At 36.1% G+C, this 16,885-nt stretch overlaps 2 protein-coding genes across 3 annotated transcripts; both read right to left on the bottom strand.

The window, feature by feature from the left end:
• Positions 1-5,636: 5,636 nt before the first annotated feature.
• On the bottom strand, positions 5,637-9,055 carry LOC111399580 (membrane steroid-binding protein 2-like). Its single transcript, XM_023026974.1, has 2 exons — positions 8,577-9,055; positions 5,637-6,138 (listed from the first exon to the last, which is right to left on the bottom strand). Exons 1-2 carry the CDS (start codon positions 8,867-8,869, stop codon positions 5,847-5,849), a joined length of 585 nt encoding a protein of 194 aa, XP_022882742.1. The 5' UTR covers positions 8,870-9,055; the 3' UTR covers positions 5,637-5,846.
• A 638-nt stretch (positions 9,056-9,693) lies between these two features.
• On the bottom strand, positions 9,694-15,622 carry LOC111399581 (phosphatidylinositol transfer protein 3-like). Of its 2 annotated transcripts, none has more exons than XM_023026976.1 (6): positions 15,477-15,622; positions 13,088-13,189; positions 12,135-12,311; positions 11,008-11,106; positions 10,492-10,734; positions 9,694-10,383 (listed from the first exon to the last, which is right to left on the bottom strand). In XM_023026976.1, the coding sequence occupies exons 2-6, from the start codon at positions 13,154-13,156 to the stop codon at positions 9,967-9,969; spliced, it is 1,005 nt and encodes a 334-aa protein (XP_022882744.1). In that variant the 5' UTR covers positions 13,157-13,189; positions 15,477-15,622; the 3' UTR covers positions 9,694-9,966. The 2 variants fall into 2 exon arrangements, with proteins under 2 accessions (XP_022882744.1, XP_022882743.1); XM_023026975.1 differs by having other exon boundaries at positions 13,088-13,205.
• Positions 15,623-16,885: the final 1,263 nt, after the last annotated feature.

The raw sequence follows: 16,885 nt of genomic DNA on the forward strand, positions 1-16,885 counted from the left end.
GGAGGGGGTTGGTTTGGAGCGGATGAGCTTGCTGGTGGAAGACCTGAACGTGTGTTCACCATGGCTTTTGGTAGCGTCTCCCACAGACGGCGCCAATGATGCTACCAAAAATCGTACCTGCAGATTTTTCGAGCTTGATGACTGATAAGGAGCACGAACGTGATCTTCCGGTACCTGAAACAAAGGCAACGAGGTGTGTTTTCGTCGCCCATCCGATACTTAAGTCAGAAAGGGAAAATATATGCGTGAGGCTATGTGCTGAAGAACAATGAGAAAACGTACCTGAATAATGGCTCAAGGTCCTGTATTTATAGGGGTAGGTAGCGTGTTCATATCAGGATTCCGCATTGCACCTGTAGTAGGATAGCTTGATTTTGCAATTTTATACCAATGAGTCCTACGCGAGATAGGAGTTTGAATTGAGGTATAATTGTGATACCAATAGAGTTCTTCTGGGCATAGGAGACATAAATTAAGGATATTTAGTCAGAATAAACCTCTCGTTGGACAAGGCCCTGTTGTAGGTCATAATCCCGAGGACATGTCGAATGATTGTTTAATAAATCTTCGGGCTAATATCCCGGGCATACATGATACCCGAGCATATATTTCCCGAGCATTTTCATACACATACCAACGAAAGTGAACTCCTCGGTCTATATACGTCGGGAACAAAACTCGGTTATATCACCATGTAAGAGCAAAAGTGCAACGCAGGCGGAATTAATAAATAGCTCTTAGTCGTGATAAAAGAGAAGCTCTGAACTCTAGTAAGAGAGACAATCACTTTGGTGCCCGTTGGTTTGTTGAGTTTTCTTGTTCTTTGGTTTCAATTTTCCTACCTCCATCGAAGAATTCGAAATCTGCAAGCAGGTTTGTATTCAGTTTCGGTCAGATTAAAGACAGTTTCAGTTTGTTTATCTTGCCGTTCAACCAGGTTCAAGTGACATTTGTGTATAAAGGCCAGTTTCAAGTTGAAGTCATGTGCTCCTAGATCGATTTTTACCATCCTCCTCTTGGTGGAATCGAAATCAGTCCACAGTTTCTTCATCAACTCTCCTTGTTGGTTCGAATTCTGTTGGTTATTTGAAGTCAGGCTGCCAGGTTTATGTGATAAGTTCATAAAGGTACAATGGTTAAGAAGAAAGAAGGACGACTTGGTGGAAATATTCCAGTCGGTCTAGTCAAACTCCAACCCGTCCCTCCCAAGGCTGTTCCTTTGTCAATTGTCGTGTCTCGACAGCAAAGTAAGGTAGTTAAGCCTTCTTCATCTACTGCTAATGATTCTAAAATGGATGCTTTAGAGGTTGCTAATGTTTTTCGGAAAGGATTAAGTGATGAGGACACGAATTCAGAAAGCTCAGCAGTTCTCAAGGTGCTGGAAAGGATAAAAATGAAGGTAAAAACTGGGATAACAAAGCTGCCCCTTGGGTGAACTTATTCAAGGATAATAGGAAACTTGAAGAAGGTTTTAAACTCCAACAAATTGTGGACCAATCTGAAGTGATTACCATGGATGCACTTGATGTAGATGATGTAGAAGATTCACGGGGATATTGTCTTCTTGCTGGCCGCTTCCCGGGTAAAAGGCATCACTCCAAATGTGCAACTAATGGAAGTTTGAATATCACTATTTCGTTCATGAAAGTGTGGTTGATTTTTAAATTTGAGACTGAGGCTTCAAAAGCAAGTGTGTTGCATGGGGGCCTCTATTTCGGGTTTGGAAGGTCATTAATGTTAAAGATAAACGTCCTGTTGTTTTGAATTTGATGATGACGAGGTGACCAAGCTATCGAAGCTACCTTTGGCTTGTTGGAACCCAAAAAGTCTTGGGAAAAATTGCCTCAAAAATTGAGAAACCAATTTCCACGAACAAACTCACATCAACTAAGCGGAGATTGTCTTACGCTCGAGTCTTAGTGGAAGTTGACGCATCTAAAGAGCTGGTTCGAACTGTTGCAATGAACTTACCTACGAGAAAATTGAGAGTGCAACCTGTAGAATATGAGCATGAGCCTAAGTTCTGTGCAAATTGTAAGATGTTTGGGCACACGACGGCAACATGTAACTTGAAAGAACAGGCTGCAAAACAGAATCAGGATACAGGGACAAAACTAAGCAAACTCAGGCTGGAAAATTGGGCAGAATGTTGAGGAAAATCTAGTCCGAGCATAACCGGATGCACAGATGTTTCAGGACAAGCAATTTCAGGGCACAGAGAGGAGGCAGAGCAGTGTGATGACCCATTCATCGAGGTTGTTGGTAAGAAGGCCACAAAATATGGGCAGAAAACTGTACGATAGACTGCAAACAAACCTGGGGCTAGTCAGGGCCGGTCCTGTGATCGTTGGGGCCAGAGGCAAAGTCCATAAATTGGGCCCCCGACGAAATCAACGTAAATGCAAAATTCAATGGTATATCTTGCATCTTATTGCTAACTTAAAACTTAACATTAAAATAATAAACAAATATATTATTTCAACAGTATATTATGCAACATAATGCCCAATGATTAATCTCAAAGACAATTATGAAATATCTCAATTATCTTACAATTAGAGTTTTCAATATAGTTACTATGTGCACCTGTGCAATTGTTGATCATATAATAACCAATTATATAAACTGACCAGGCCACCATTATATAAGCCGACAAGGCTTTAAACATTTCCAACATATTCAATAACAAGTTAAGGCAAGCCATTGCTGATTTGAGAAGTAGAATTTCGACAAAACTTATGGAATCACACCCTTAAGAATTCTATCGTCACAACTCTTAAGCTTGAAATAAAAATTTCATCATTACACAATGACCTATTGCTGCCTTATGCTAGTCAAGGACGCTAAATAGTAAATAGATACCCAAACGTGATGCAAGTTCAAATAGGACACACATTCTTGGATCAAAATATGTTGAACAAATTCTTATTTTCCATTTTGCAAATCCAATAACATTTTCGATTATTTACGCAAAAATTTGAGCATTACAAATTTATAGAAACAATACAAAATTAAAATGACATCCAGACTCCAGAGCTATCCCAAAAAAATTTGTGACCTTATCTTGATGAAATTAAAATGGATCGTCGATCACACTATCACAGGCAGAAAGGAAAACGAATGAAAAACCAATTTTGCCTTTAACTCCCTAAACCCTTGAAGAAGAAAAAAAGGCAAAAAGGGGCCAAAATTAGGCCCTCTTTGGTTTTGGGCCTGAGGCGTAAGCCTCAATTGCCTCAGCTCAGGACTGGCTATTGGGCTAGCGACGACAATCACATAGCATAGTCAAGGGCAAAAAGTTCTACAAACTTGCATGGATCGACCTCAAAGACAGAGGATAGTAGAGGTTCTATTATGAAAATAGCAAGCAACGTAAAGCTTAAAGAAAAGCTTGAGGAGCAAAGAAATATAGCAACTGTAAAAGATAAAAAGAAAGGAACCTCTCTTCTTTTATCATCATGAAGATTGGAACTTGGAACATTAGGAGTTTGAACCTGCCCCTGAAACAAAACTAGGTTTGATAGGGGAGACTGAAGTTTGACCGGGTGATGCATAATAAATTTGGAGGTTTATTGGAAATCAACAACTTTCTTACACATCAAGCTGGCCAGATTTTGACTTCGTGGAATGTCATGAAAGTCAACTTGGAAGTGTTGGAGACTACATTGCAAGTTATCCGTTGTACCGCTACTTGCAACATAAGTTTACTTACATTTCTTGTTAGCTTTGTCTATGCATTCTATACTATTGTAAGTCGAAGGTCGCTATGGAATAACATAATGGAGTTTGTCTTGAATTGCTCTCTATCTTGATCGATTATGGGGGATTTCAACAATATACACAAATTTGATGAAAAATGCAATGGAACGGAAGTTACCCCGTATAATGTGAAAGACTTTGAAAACTGTTGCCTTAGTGTTGGACTTACAAATGTGAGGTCAATTGGGTGTTTTTACACTTGGACAAATAGCTCAATTTGGAGTAAACTTGATAGGGCCATGGAGAATGATATTTGAGTACAAGCGGGATTTAATAGTCTTGCTGATTTTTTACCACGGGATGCCTTTTCGATCACTCACCATGCATTGTCTCACTTTTTGGTCAAGAGAGGAGCAAGAGTAAACCATTTAGGTTCTTCAATAGGTGGACTAATCATGAAAACTTTTATGAATTAATACAAAATTGTGGGGAACAAGAGGTTAGGGAACAAAGCAATGTACAATTTGTAAGAAGTTGCAAAGTCTGAAGGGGGAGCTAGAGAAGCTTAATGAGAAGCTTTTTGCACACATCTCCACAAGAGCCGAAACGACCACTTCGGCTTTGAAATTGGTACAATTGGAATTGCTTGATGATCCTTTTAATGGTGAACAAAGAAAGGTAGTATGCATGAAAAAAAAATAAAAAATAAAAATAAAAGGCCACAAGTCTATGTGAAGCGGAAATGAGTTTTTACTACCAACAAAATAACTGTGTGTAATTAAAGAATAGTGACAAAATAACTGTGTGTAATTAAAGAATAGTGACAAATGCACTAAGCTCTTCATTTGGTGGTCAATAGGAACACTAAGAGGTAGTTATATTGCAACCATACAAAAAGGTGATGGGACATATACTTCTCAAAAAGAAGTGGGCGACAAATTCATTCATTTTTTAGGTGAATTGCTGAGAATTAAAAGTCTTGGTCAGCCCATTGAAATTGATATCTTGAAGAGTGGATCTGTGTTACTGGAAGAGCATGCTAGCAAGAGATTAAAGATACACTATTTTTTGTATTAGGGATGATAAATCGCCCGTTTCCAGATGGATACACATTATGCTTTCTTTAGAATGTCTTGGGAGATCAATGGAAGTGAGTTCACAGGAGCAGTTAAAAAATTCTTTAATTCTAGCTCTCTTAACGTATCATACAGTCATTGCTTTGGTTCCTAAACAAATTATTCAACTTCTGTGGGAGATTTTGAACCGATTGCACGTTGTAATGTATTCTACAAAGTTATCACTAAGATCCTTGCTTCTCAATTAGGCCGTTACTTGGAACAATTATTGACCAAGCACAAGCCGTATTTGTGGAGGGTATGAGCATGAAGGAGAATGTTCATCTTGCTCAATCTATTTTGAGGCAATATAACGTTTAAAGAGTTGTTCCAAGATGCTTTCTTAAAATAGATCTCAGGAAGGATTCAGTAAATTGAGACTTTCTTACGACTGTACTTGAAGGGCTAAAACTCCCAATAAAATTCATTGGATGGGTGATGGAATACATTACTATGCCTTCTTACTCCATTGCGCTGAACGGTAGCTTTTATGGATTCATAAAACGAAGGAAGAGGCCCCGTCAAGGAGATCCTTTTATCTCCTTTCTTGTTACAAAGTTGTTCCATTTTAATGCAATAATGTGATTCTTTAACAATTAAGTATTGATTGTATTTTAAGTTAATTTTTAATAAGAAAAATTAAAATTAAAATAACAAAAACAAACGCTAAAAGTGAAAGGCCAGCTTCCCGTTCTGGGAGATGTTAAAAGAACAAATGCTAATGTGTTCAGATTGTATAAGCATTCAATCCTCTCTTAACCATATCAGGATCCATTTCCACAGTTCAAACCAATCTCTAACTATAAGTTAATCTAAACAAGGTAAAGTTAAAAAGTCATACAAGTAAAACATATTAAGAAAGAAGTCCAACGCAATTTTTAAGTAGCCAAACAAAGCCTATAACAGGACGTTCACTATGATACATCAGTTTACAAGCATGTTCTGTACCAGTATACCCGTTCAAAGAAATAATGAGACAGCATAAGAAAATTGTCAGCCATACATGGCAGCTTCTACTTTGCCTCATTTCCTTCATTTACTAGCATCAATTCCTTCAGTTACGTTCTCCTGTGATTCATTCCCATCAGTTTTACTAGCCTCGACTTCATTCCCATTATCGTTTCTATTCAGAACTATCTGCCCCACCTTGACATACTTCTCCATAAATTTATATTCCCAGTCTTGCAGAACTTCCAATTCTGAAGCACTCAGACCTTCTATGTTCCCGGTAAGGTCTTTGGGATCAAATGACATGAGAGCCAAGGCTCGGCTTGCATCTCGACCTGTAAAAAGGGCGTAGGGCCCACCAGGACCATAAAACATCCTGACAACAAAGTAACAGTATCATGTCAGAAACACTTTAAAATTTGACTGGAAGAGGTTAAACGTTTCAAAGTCACTTGAACATTTTGCAATGTCTCGACAACTCAAAAGGGGAACCTGAAAGATCAAAATGTAAAGCGCCATCTTTACAAGGAGATAACATTGCGGATAATATAAAACTAGAGAAAGAATGCATATGAAGATGAATGGTGACCAATTGAAAAACTTGCCACAACGAAACAAAGCTCAATGAAGGAATAGCCACCACCCAGATCCTTCGCAACGACCAATTTCTTGTGAAGAACAACAATTCCTTCCTCTCCCATCTCTGACTTACCCACATCAAAACATCAAATTTCTCCATCAACACATGTACCTTGCGTCTTGCGAAACTCAGATCTCGACTCTATCCGATTTTCTTCAAACTTCACACTCGATTTTCTAAGGGCGTGTTTAATTACGAGCATGGAATTTGTATAAAAATAAAATAAATTCTAAACATTTCAATTGCCTGAACATATTTTTATGGAAATTATTAATTAAATGTGTTTGATTAATTTAGTTTTCAATCTAGAAAATATTATATTTGTCCATTTTTTATTTATGGGTAGATATGAGGAGAGAGAGATAAGAGAGAGCGAATTACCTAGAAAACAAGAACTATCCCTCCCTAAAAAATTGTTTTCCTTGTTTTTGAAGAAAATATGGTCACATAACCAAAAGTTGAAAAAAAAAAAAATTACCTGTGAAAATAATTGTCAATCAAACACCCCAAAAGTAAGAATTTGACAGGAAAAATGACATTTTTCATGGAAAATAAAGTCAATCAAACACACTTTAAGCACTTTTCCTCATTGGCCCTGATTTCCTTGAATGGTTGCTTTAATACCAATTTATAGATTCCCAAACAATGTACATAATAAATTGATGTATTAAAATTATACTCTGAAGTGCTGAAAAGAAAAATAATGACAATTACTAAGAAATGAACGTTTGAGAGGTTCAACTTCTCTCCCATTTCCACTCTATTTCTTGGATGCTTCAAATGATATCTATCCCCAACCAACCCCCTATTTACATGGTTTGTACTACTTTTAATTCCTCCCCCAGACTACAAATGTAAAAACAATGTAAAGACAATGTATGTAAATGATTGTGGATTGAATGTGGCTTTCCATTTCCTTAGGTGGAATTGTTTTTCACCCTTTCCTTGCACCAGTGATACACGAATTTAGGAGTTATCAAAAATCTTTTGCACACACATCAATAAAACCAGCATCCTTCAACAATTAGTCCCAAACAGTGCGTCTGAAAGTACATATCAAAAGGACTATAAACCAGCAAAAATAGAAAGTAAAAAACCACTTCAATTCATCACTAAGAAATTTAGCTTCACGAAATCAATTTTAAGAGAACAAATACAGAAGCTCTGAAAGAAAATTGGGATATTCAGTTGTATCTTTTTTTCATATACAAGTGTTAGAATCAGAATCCTGCTATATGTTTTACAGCTATAGGGGGTTGAGAATTAATAAAAATGCAACCTAATTTGGAACAATTAAGCCCCCATTTGGCCTCCATTATTTTTCACTAAATTATAATTCATTTTTCTCTCTATTCTTATCAACTACACATTCTTTAATAAAATAATATTACATGTTAACCCAAAAACTTTTCCTTCTTTTTTAATCACACATTCTCCAAAAAACTATTATTCGTCTCTCATCATAATGTGGAATAACGGAGGCAAAACAGGTGCTAAATTATGATGACCCCAGAAGATGTGTTGCAATGGAGTTTCAAGTTTCTTTGCCAACGTCACCATTAGCATAAAACTATGTGCCAGTTAAAACTCCATATTTTTAACTTTAAGACGGTTATTTACCAAGACAATGACTCATTAATTGTCTCTGCAATAAGAAATATCCCCATTAATTATGAATGAGCAATGAATGACAGTAGAACCTGTTTTACAATGGACATTATGAATCAACTTTTGGACTTCATTTACCATTTCATGCAGAAATAAACAATCTCTATAATTACACTAGCCATTACTCTCCCACGTTTTTATTTTGTTTTATAATTTGTGTTTCCACTAACTTCTATGCAAAAAGTACACAAGCAAACAAATTTGCAGAAGAAGTATACTCTTTGAACTTTGACAAAGCAAGGTACAACCCACACAGCCGAACAAATTTACAGTGTGCTAGACTTGGGCAATTGTTCTCCATCACTCTCATCTTCTCCACCATTTCCCTTGTGGAGCATTAGACACAAGTACAAATGGTCCATGTGTGCAACACAGAATCACTCCACATCCATATATGAACATAAAAGTTATTTACCATAATCGTTTGGTAGTATCAAATCCAATTACTAAGCTACCTTTTCTAAAAAAAAAAAGTTAAATCATATGATACAGAACGTACTACGTACCTAGAGCGAGAAACATCATAGATCTGTCCCTTGATGGCCATGAGTAAGGGCTTGTTCGGATCAGAACCATCATAAGCTCTGAGGTCCTCCTCGGTAACATCGCCAAGCTGTACCGGCTCACGCACAACAAACTCATTGGATTTTTTGACCGCCACATAATCTTCGGCTGCCACGAACATGCTGCACACCACCTTGTAAGTCACTACCATCAGCGCCGCTATGGTGAAGAACGTCGCCGGCGACAGCCCCGTGTAGTGGTTGATCGTTTCCGTTAGAATGGACCATAGAGCCATTCCGCTAGGGATTGTTAGGGTTTTGAATTTGGGAAACAGAGAGTTGAAGTGATGAATGGAAGACTCTCTGCCTAACAAACTCGATTAACTCTGGGGGGAAAAGGGTGTTGGTCCTGGTGTTGGTGGGTTCTTGCGAGAGGTAAATAAGTAAATTTAGAACTAGTAGTAGGTAATGCTCAGGTGTGTGTCTTTGAATTGAAGTTATATTCACACCCGTGTACTGTTCATAGATGAGCAGCGATGCTGATGTATCAAATATTGTCTCTGTTTATCATGGCTTAAAATTTTGATAAAAATTAAAATTAAAATTAAAATCAAAAATTAATTTTGTCAATCATATCTTTTATTAACTTTTATCAAAAGCTATTAATAATTCTTAAAATCAAATCCACAAACCGGGCCAAGCCTTGGTCAAGTGTAAAGCAAACCAAAAGGAAACAGAAGCATAGAAGACTCGTCTAAAGCTAGCAAACCCATTCAGCTATTTATAGCCTATCAATAAAAGGCACGTGAGCCCATGAATATATCTTGACTTCTAAGTGAATCAGATGTGAAGTAGCCAACAACTACCATTTTTTCAAAATGATCAAATTACTCCAATAATTGGAGAAAAATCCTTATTATTTGAAGAGAAATGCGTGCAATTCAAATATCTCTCTTTCAAATAGTCAATTCATCTCTAGCTCCGATTTAAGCATCAAAACTAGTACGATTTGAAAGTGAAAGTCCTGATTAGATGGTAGAATTTGTTGTTCTGATTACCAAGTAGATATTACTAGAACGTCAGTTTTAAAAATTTATCCCAAGTAATATAAAGATTCTCATTGAAAAAAAAAAGGACCCAGGAAAATATAACCCTTACATAGGAATGTTATAGAAGAAAAAAATGAATTTCACCACTTGTTTCCCCCATGGTCCTATATTTTGCAGGATACCAAGAGGCCCAGAGAAATTTCACTTGACCATTAGATGTCTATACCTGTCACTTGAAATGTACACTATAAAGATTATGTAGGTAATCTCGACTGAGGATTACAGCTAAGTCATCTTCACTAGCAATGCACCAATGACAAGAAAACCACCCATCTTTTCTTAATTTAGTTCTTCACAGTGTTTTTATCGTCATTTTCCTTCCTGCAGTCGAGCTGCAAATGCTCAATCGCATCCAGACAGTCCAAGTTAGATATTGTTTCGTCGTTACATGTAGAATCACCTTCATCCGAGGCATTAGAACCAACGTCTGAGATTGATGATTCGGATTGCTGTAACTCAGACATGACACTCATTTGATCGGAGTTTGATGCATCACTTGCATCACACATCTTTTTCTCTTCTTCCTTCATGCGTTTTGCATAAGCTTGATAGCTGAAATTTTCGGTACTTTTCCCACCGAAGGCAGACTCCAGCTTGTCCATTTCGAAGAGAGCTTCCATTATCTTCAAACTCTGAGGCTGGTCTGAGTAAACAAACTTTACTTTTTTGTACGTCTTATGCTCAAGAAATGGTTTCACCAACTGCAAGTTCAACATAAGGAACGAAAAAATTATATCTGATGCAATAAAGAAACTGAATGTCTTCCAAAAAAAAAAAAAAAAAAAAAAAGGGACTGTATTGTAACCTACCAACCAAAAGGACTCAAAGACTTTTGGTGGATTGTAGAGGATCGCAAGACCAAGCCTCTCTGGGTAACGATCCTGCAACACGCGAGCTGTTTCTCGAGTTACCTTCACTGATAAGCAACCCATGTTCCACCCTTGAAAGTCAATTAACCATACCATCTGCTCCTGTCCTGGATTCAGATTCCAAATAGCATTCTCCATGCAATATACCAAGTACTTAATTTGCCCTTCAACAGCTTGTGTATTCTGACCCATAGAAGACATAATATAACAAAATAAGAAAGCAACAAATGCGATTGTAGTAATGCAGCGGCAAAGGAATAAAATGATATTGCTATTTGTGATGGAATATTTATTATGAGCATGTGTGGCTATGCTAAATAGTTGCTTTATAAAATATAACTTTCTAGAAAAGTTTTGTAAGAAAACTAACATTGGAAATCATGTTTGGCAAATATCTTAAAAGAAAATTTGACTAACAAATTAACACATCCAAACACGCTCTATAAGTTCTCTTACCTGGAATCCAGGTCTCATGACGAGTACAGACCTTCCGAACTTGTCAAGATAATTAGCTCTGTAGATTTTCCCTGTCTCAGCTTCATGAGCAATATCCTCCTAATCAAGAAAATAAACGACTTCAAAAACACATGATTAGAACATGAGGGAATCGTGATTGGGCATGAAAATAGTTTAATTCTTCCTATGAATTACCAAATGTGTGCTGTGGGAAAAAAAAATAATAATAAAATTATATATATATATATATATATATATAGAGAGAGAGAGAGAGAGAGAGAGAGCAAAGAACTAGTTTGTGGAAAAAGAATATGCACAAAGATCCTTTTTTTTTTCCCCTTTATTTTCAAGAGGTATACACAAATTGGACTGGCCTTACAAATAAATCACCACGGCAAGAACTCCTCTCTAGGTTCCTCACCTAAAATCCAACTTCAGCAGGTTTCCCTACACAGGATGCCAAATGTTGCAGGTCCACCCCCTTATGTGCACTCCTCACCAACTCCATCCAGGTAATTCACTAGATTCATTGCACGGCAACAAAAACAACAGGGAGAAAGTCTAACCACCAGCTTTGCAGATTCAAATTTAAGGGCACATGGTCTGGATTGAAAATATACATATAGCTCGACATCAGGAATGAGTATGTCAATAACCACAAAGTTGTGACACAAGCCTTCGAGAGTGCAAGGGTATTGGTTCCTTCAGTATTTTAGCATAAGTACCTAATATAGTCTGACATCTGGAATCAATGAGTTTTCAATGAATGGGCGTAGGTGGTATTGGTTCTTTCACTATGTTACATAAGTCCCTACAATTTGAGACAGTTTTGCCTTGTGTCTTCAATGATATTCAATGTATCTGGAATCCTCTCTGGATGTTTATTAGCTAAAGGGTCCAGATTGATGCACAGAAAAGTAAAAATATCTAACTTGGATACAGAAACAAAATATATCTGCTCTTTTCTCATTGGGGAAAAGTGAATGTTGATCGAGAGGGCATGCATGGATTATGGTTTCTGTACCAGGATATTCTGCTTAATTACATTAGTCCATACTTATAGCTTAAGCTTTTTAGTGAAACGACTTAAAACCTGAAGATGGGATATGGAAAGTAGGCATGCATACCCATCGGATCTTCTCTGGCTTGTATTCCAGCCACCATTTAAGGGCCTCTTTCAGCATCTTGCTTGCTTTCTTTGTATTCCAGTTCCTTGCCCTGAGAAATCTTAATATTGATGCGTCGGAACATAGAGTTGGAAATTTATTTGCTACAGGACCAATCAACTTTCTGATTTCATTGATCTGGATTGCAAAGAATCAAATCAGTTCAACAAGTTCAGAAAACCTCTGGCATAGATTTGTGTGTTTCAAAATGCTAACTTCAAGTTTTAGCACCAAAATCAACAATGAGAAAATATAGGATAGATAGAAAGATTTCTGAAATTCAATGGGAAAAAATTATTTGATGAACTAGTTAATGAAGTAAAAAAGTACCATGTAATAGATATATCAGTTAAATTCGCATTTTACATAAGATTATAAGAAACAATTCAGTGCAGTGCAGCTTAATTTGCTATCAGTATAAGATTATAAGACAAATTTATGCATTCCAAATTTCAGAGAGAAAAGATAACATTTAACAATAACTAATATACCCAGACATCCTCCTTGAACTGCAATATTTTCCTATTAACAATATCCACAAAACAATTTACAGTCTTAATTGCCTACAAATACGGTGAAGCCGTGATAAGACATCAAGATTAATGTCTGTCAAGGTACCTTAGAAAGTATACAAAAGTTGCAACTGAAGAAGTCAGGGGAGAAAGTGTGAATTCGAAGTAAGCAAACGATAGTTAATGGTTTATATTTGTCCTAAATTTTGGCTGAAAATCCACATTTAATTAAGTCAGATAGCATGTAGATTCACATAAACACAAAAAGGGTTCTTCACTAACAGGATACCGATACATGTTAGAAGTAGATCAAAAAAATATTTTATATTCAGTAAATAAGATCAATATAATTTTATAAAGGAGAAAAGAAAATCATATACTACATAGAATATAATTAAGAACCTTGGCTTGCTCCTCCTCAGATGACAGAGCCTTCCTGACATCGCTTGCTTGTAACTTTTTGAACGACATATTTCTTCCACTTTCCAGTGAGATTACAGCCACCTGTGATTCGAAGACTCTATTCTCATTGCAGAACATACTTTCAATTAGCACAATATCAAAAGCAATGACAGATTTAAAGCAGAAACATACAGATCTGGGGTGCTGTATCAGAATTACAATATTTCATACTGGTAACCAATGAAGATTGTGTCCAGCTTCAGACAAATGACATATATGGATCAGTTAGCAAGAGATTTTTATTCATTTTGACGCAAGAAATCATCAGAGATATTAGACTGATATTTCAACAGTAATTATGTTGCTGTAGAAGTCAAATGATACTATTACAAAAAATAAAAAATAAAAATTAAGAGCTCCCATGTGTAGGAATAAATTGAAATATATGGAGTTGAAGATTCCATATATTTGGAAAACATTTTAATTACATATCGTGTTGGATAAAATATTAGTGGATGAATACCGGATTAACAAATATCGGATGGAAACATACCAAATTTGCAACTTACCGGATTTAAACATACCGTATATACAATGAACTTAGATACCGATTTTGCATAAACCATATATGCAGTGAACTTAGATACTATCCAAAATATAGCAGATTAAATTCCAATAAAACAAAACGAGTGAAACTAATTAGCCAAAAGCAAGTAATCAAAATAAATTTGAAACGAGGCATATGTGAACACAGTTTCTTTAATACAGATTTGCCCCCTCACTGTAGGTGCTTGAGTATTACTTCAGACGTTTGTCTCCCAAGATACAACAGAGGAACGGTAGAATTTGAGAACCTCAAATGCTATTCTCCCGAACTGAACTTGTGTCAGAATAGTATCACCAAAAAAAAAAAAAAAAAAATTCGAACAGGACCAGAAACTATTTAACTATGCAGTATGCAGAAAAAATTATGTGAATTTTTTCTTCTTGCTCGTGTGGAATAGTAGAAAACGGGTTGCATGTATAGGCTTAACCGCCATGAGTGCCATTAACTCGTATATAATGAAAATGAATATTGGAGTTTCGACAATTTTGGAATTTAAAAGGTCGGTTGGAGGAAAATTTGGCAAAACGTAAGCTCTCATAAGGGGCCAATTTTTCAACGTCCGAAACCTATTTCGATTCGATTTGCCCCCTGCGCACGCACGTAGAGAGAGCCTCTATGCTATACATAATCACACCCTTCCAAAATGCAATCCTATATAAAGTGGTATTTGTCTTCATTCTTTTCCTATATAGCACAAACCTTAATTGGTTTCCGTCCAACACATAACTTCCTGTCAATTGGCACACTAAGAACTCCAATTTCTCATTCATCGGAACATTGTTTTTGGCAAGTAAATATATGATTTCGATGTTTGGGTCCCACTCAAATTTTATGCCAAAGTCAGTCATTCAACCCATTTTTCCAACATATCGGATATCTCTGAGTTCCAATTATTAGGAAAGATGCACTTAAAATGAATAACAGGTTGCATGTCGAGTCAGATAAGTTCCATTTTATTTCCTCATTGACTTTCAGAAGTCCCAGCAGCACATGACATGAACCAGTTATTGACTCAGAAAAAACAGTTCGGACAGGGCCAAAAAACTGTTCGAACAGGGCCATGTGGGCCCTGTCCGGCTAGCAAATCCGTATTGACTTAAAGGCAAAGAAAGAACAGGTAAAAAGCTTAATTTCTATAGGCTGTTGATGAAGAGCAGGCATAATTTAATCCTAATAAATTAGACGGTAAGAATTTATGAGGACGGATATGTTCTAATTAGTAACTTCTACCTTTATTCTTTCCTTCCTGTCAACATTTTCAGAGGTACCCGAAGATTCATTAAAAAATATAACATAAAGTGATGATGCATCTAAATGGCAAATGAGACTACGATAACCAGAAAATAACCAAGAAATAGTCCTTAAATTCGCACGAGAAATGAGATGAGTCAAGTTCTGCATTCTAAGAATTACAAGTTTAGCTCTATCAACAAAATTACAATAAAAGAGAGAAGCAATATTATATGTTCATTGGGCATATTAGGCTGCACGCAAGCGACAGAATCAAACAACCACGCCTGAAAGCATAAGCAATTAAAGAAGGGAAATAGGAAATTGAGGAAAATTGAATTTTAATCAGAGCCAAACATCCTATAAATCCTATCTACAAATTTCCATGTAAAAATTAGAACTGATAAATTAATACAAATGTCCACATCTAATCAATTGAATTAATTGATCGTCCATTGGTTGTAATCATTTACATAAACCACTTTTGCTAAGATCGAGCAAATCACAAATTATAGACATCTATGAAGAAGAGAGATGAGGGGAGATGCGTACTGAAGTCTAGTGCACCGCGATAATGAGAAAATTATTCAGCGTGATTGACAAATGAAGAAGAAAAAGTCAGAGTGCATGGAAAAAATGGCTATGGCGATTTGATGCCGTTCAGCTGTTCCTGAACCTGCGGTTAAGCTGACATCTGGCACGAGAACCGATAAATATAACAAGGAAATTGCATTTCACCCCCTCAAATTGTGACTAATTACCTTCTACGGTTCTACCGCTTATATCGAACCATGATACAAATTGCATGTTTGCCACGTTGTATTGGACGAGGTTACACAATTGACCTTGCCAATTATGTACAAAGTGATGCGATATTAAACTGTGTTGAACACTATAACGAATAAATTTTATTTTATTATTATTATTATTATTATTTTATTTTATTTTTGTCTTTATCATGTTAAGAACTTTTTTGGAATTGTTTATAACTTGCTGAGATTATAAGTTGATTGGATATTAATTGTGGATAAGTACGTTTGGATCATATGAGATGGGTAGACTTTGACAAATTGTAAATTAAGAAAATCCATGCACTTATTATTCTAAGTTTGGAACAAAAATTTGCCTCGATGCATTTTGTTAGTAAAATCTGAATACTTTTCTTGTTTGGTATATAGTAGCAAAGATCATGAGTTTACTTAGAATTGAGAATAATTTTTAGATACGAAGGGAAGTGGTGCAAATCGCTCGTCAACTCGACTCATCCCACTAACAAGCCAAGGATTGATTCACTTGTACAAATCGCTCGAGAATTGATGACTCATCAAAATGAGTGAGCCCCCACCAAGGAACGAGCTAGACCACACTTCTATGTTTAGATCATTAAGCTTAAATGGGTTCATCTTCCTTGAAATGCAATCAAATTCACTACTCTTGAAAAATCTAACCATTGTACCAAAAAACTATAGTAGAGTCAACTGCAATAAGCTAATCACATATATTAATCATGGTTTGCACGATGGGGTCTCTATTAGCCCCTGTGTAACCCCCATTACGTGGAAAAATTAATGGGTGGAATAGTTTTTTTTTTAAATGAGTGGTTGAAAAAGAATGAAATATTTTCGATTTACGTGTAATATTATTTTATAAAAGAATGTGTGGTTAAAAATAGGAGAGAAAAATGGAATTTAATGTAATGGAGCTCAAACAGGGGCTAATTTCAATCTTGATCTAGCTCAATCTCTAAGGAAAAGACCTTATAGTTCGATCGCAATTAATTACTAAATTTTCATGGGTAACTTGAACGTGTCATATAAACATAAAGATATTATAGTTTTGTTTTCAGATTGATGTGATTTCAGTAGAATTATAAGAGAGATGTGCAATAATATACGTGTGTGTAGATTGAAATCGAATCTTTAGTAAATTTTGATAAAAATTAATGAAATACGTGGTTAAAA

This window comes from Olea europaea, chromosome 9 (genome assembly GCF_002742605.1).
Source record: "Olea europaea var. sylvestris chromosome 9, O_europaea_v1, whole genome shotgun sequence".
NCBI classification, from domain to species: Eukaryota; Viridiplantae; Streptophyta; class Magnoliopsida; order Lamiales; family Oleaceae; genus Olea; species Olea europaea.

Excerpts from the sequence above, each read along its gene's own strand:
- LOC111399580 (XM_023026974.1), bottom strand. The coding sequence starts at position 8,869 with ATGGCTCTATGGTCCATTCTAACGGAAACGATCAACCACTACACGGGG. Across the intron at positions 6,139-8,576 it reads TATGATGTTTCTCGCTCTAG|GATGTTTTATGGTCCTGGTG; the intron begins GTACGTAGTACG and ends CTTTGTTGTCAG.
- LOC111399581 (XM_023026976.1), bottom strand. The coding sequence starts at position 13,156 with ATGTCGTTCAAAAAGTTACAAGCAAGCGATGTCAGGAAGGCTCTGTCA. Across the intron at positions 12,312-13,087 it reads CTGAGGAGGAGCAAGCCAAG|ATCAATGAAATCAGAAAGTT; the intron begins GTTCTTAATTAT and ends TTTGCAATCCAG. Across the intron at positions 10,735-11,007 it reads TCATGAGACCTGGATTCCAG|AATACACAAGCTGTTGAAGG; the intron begins GTAAGAGAACTT and ends TCTATGGGTCAG.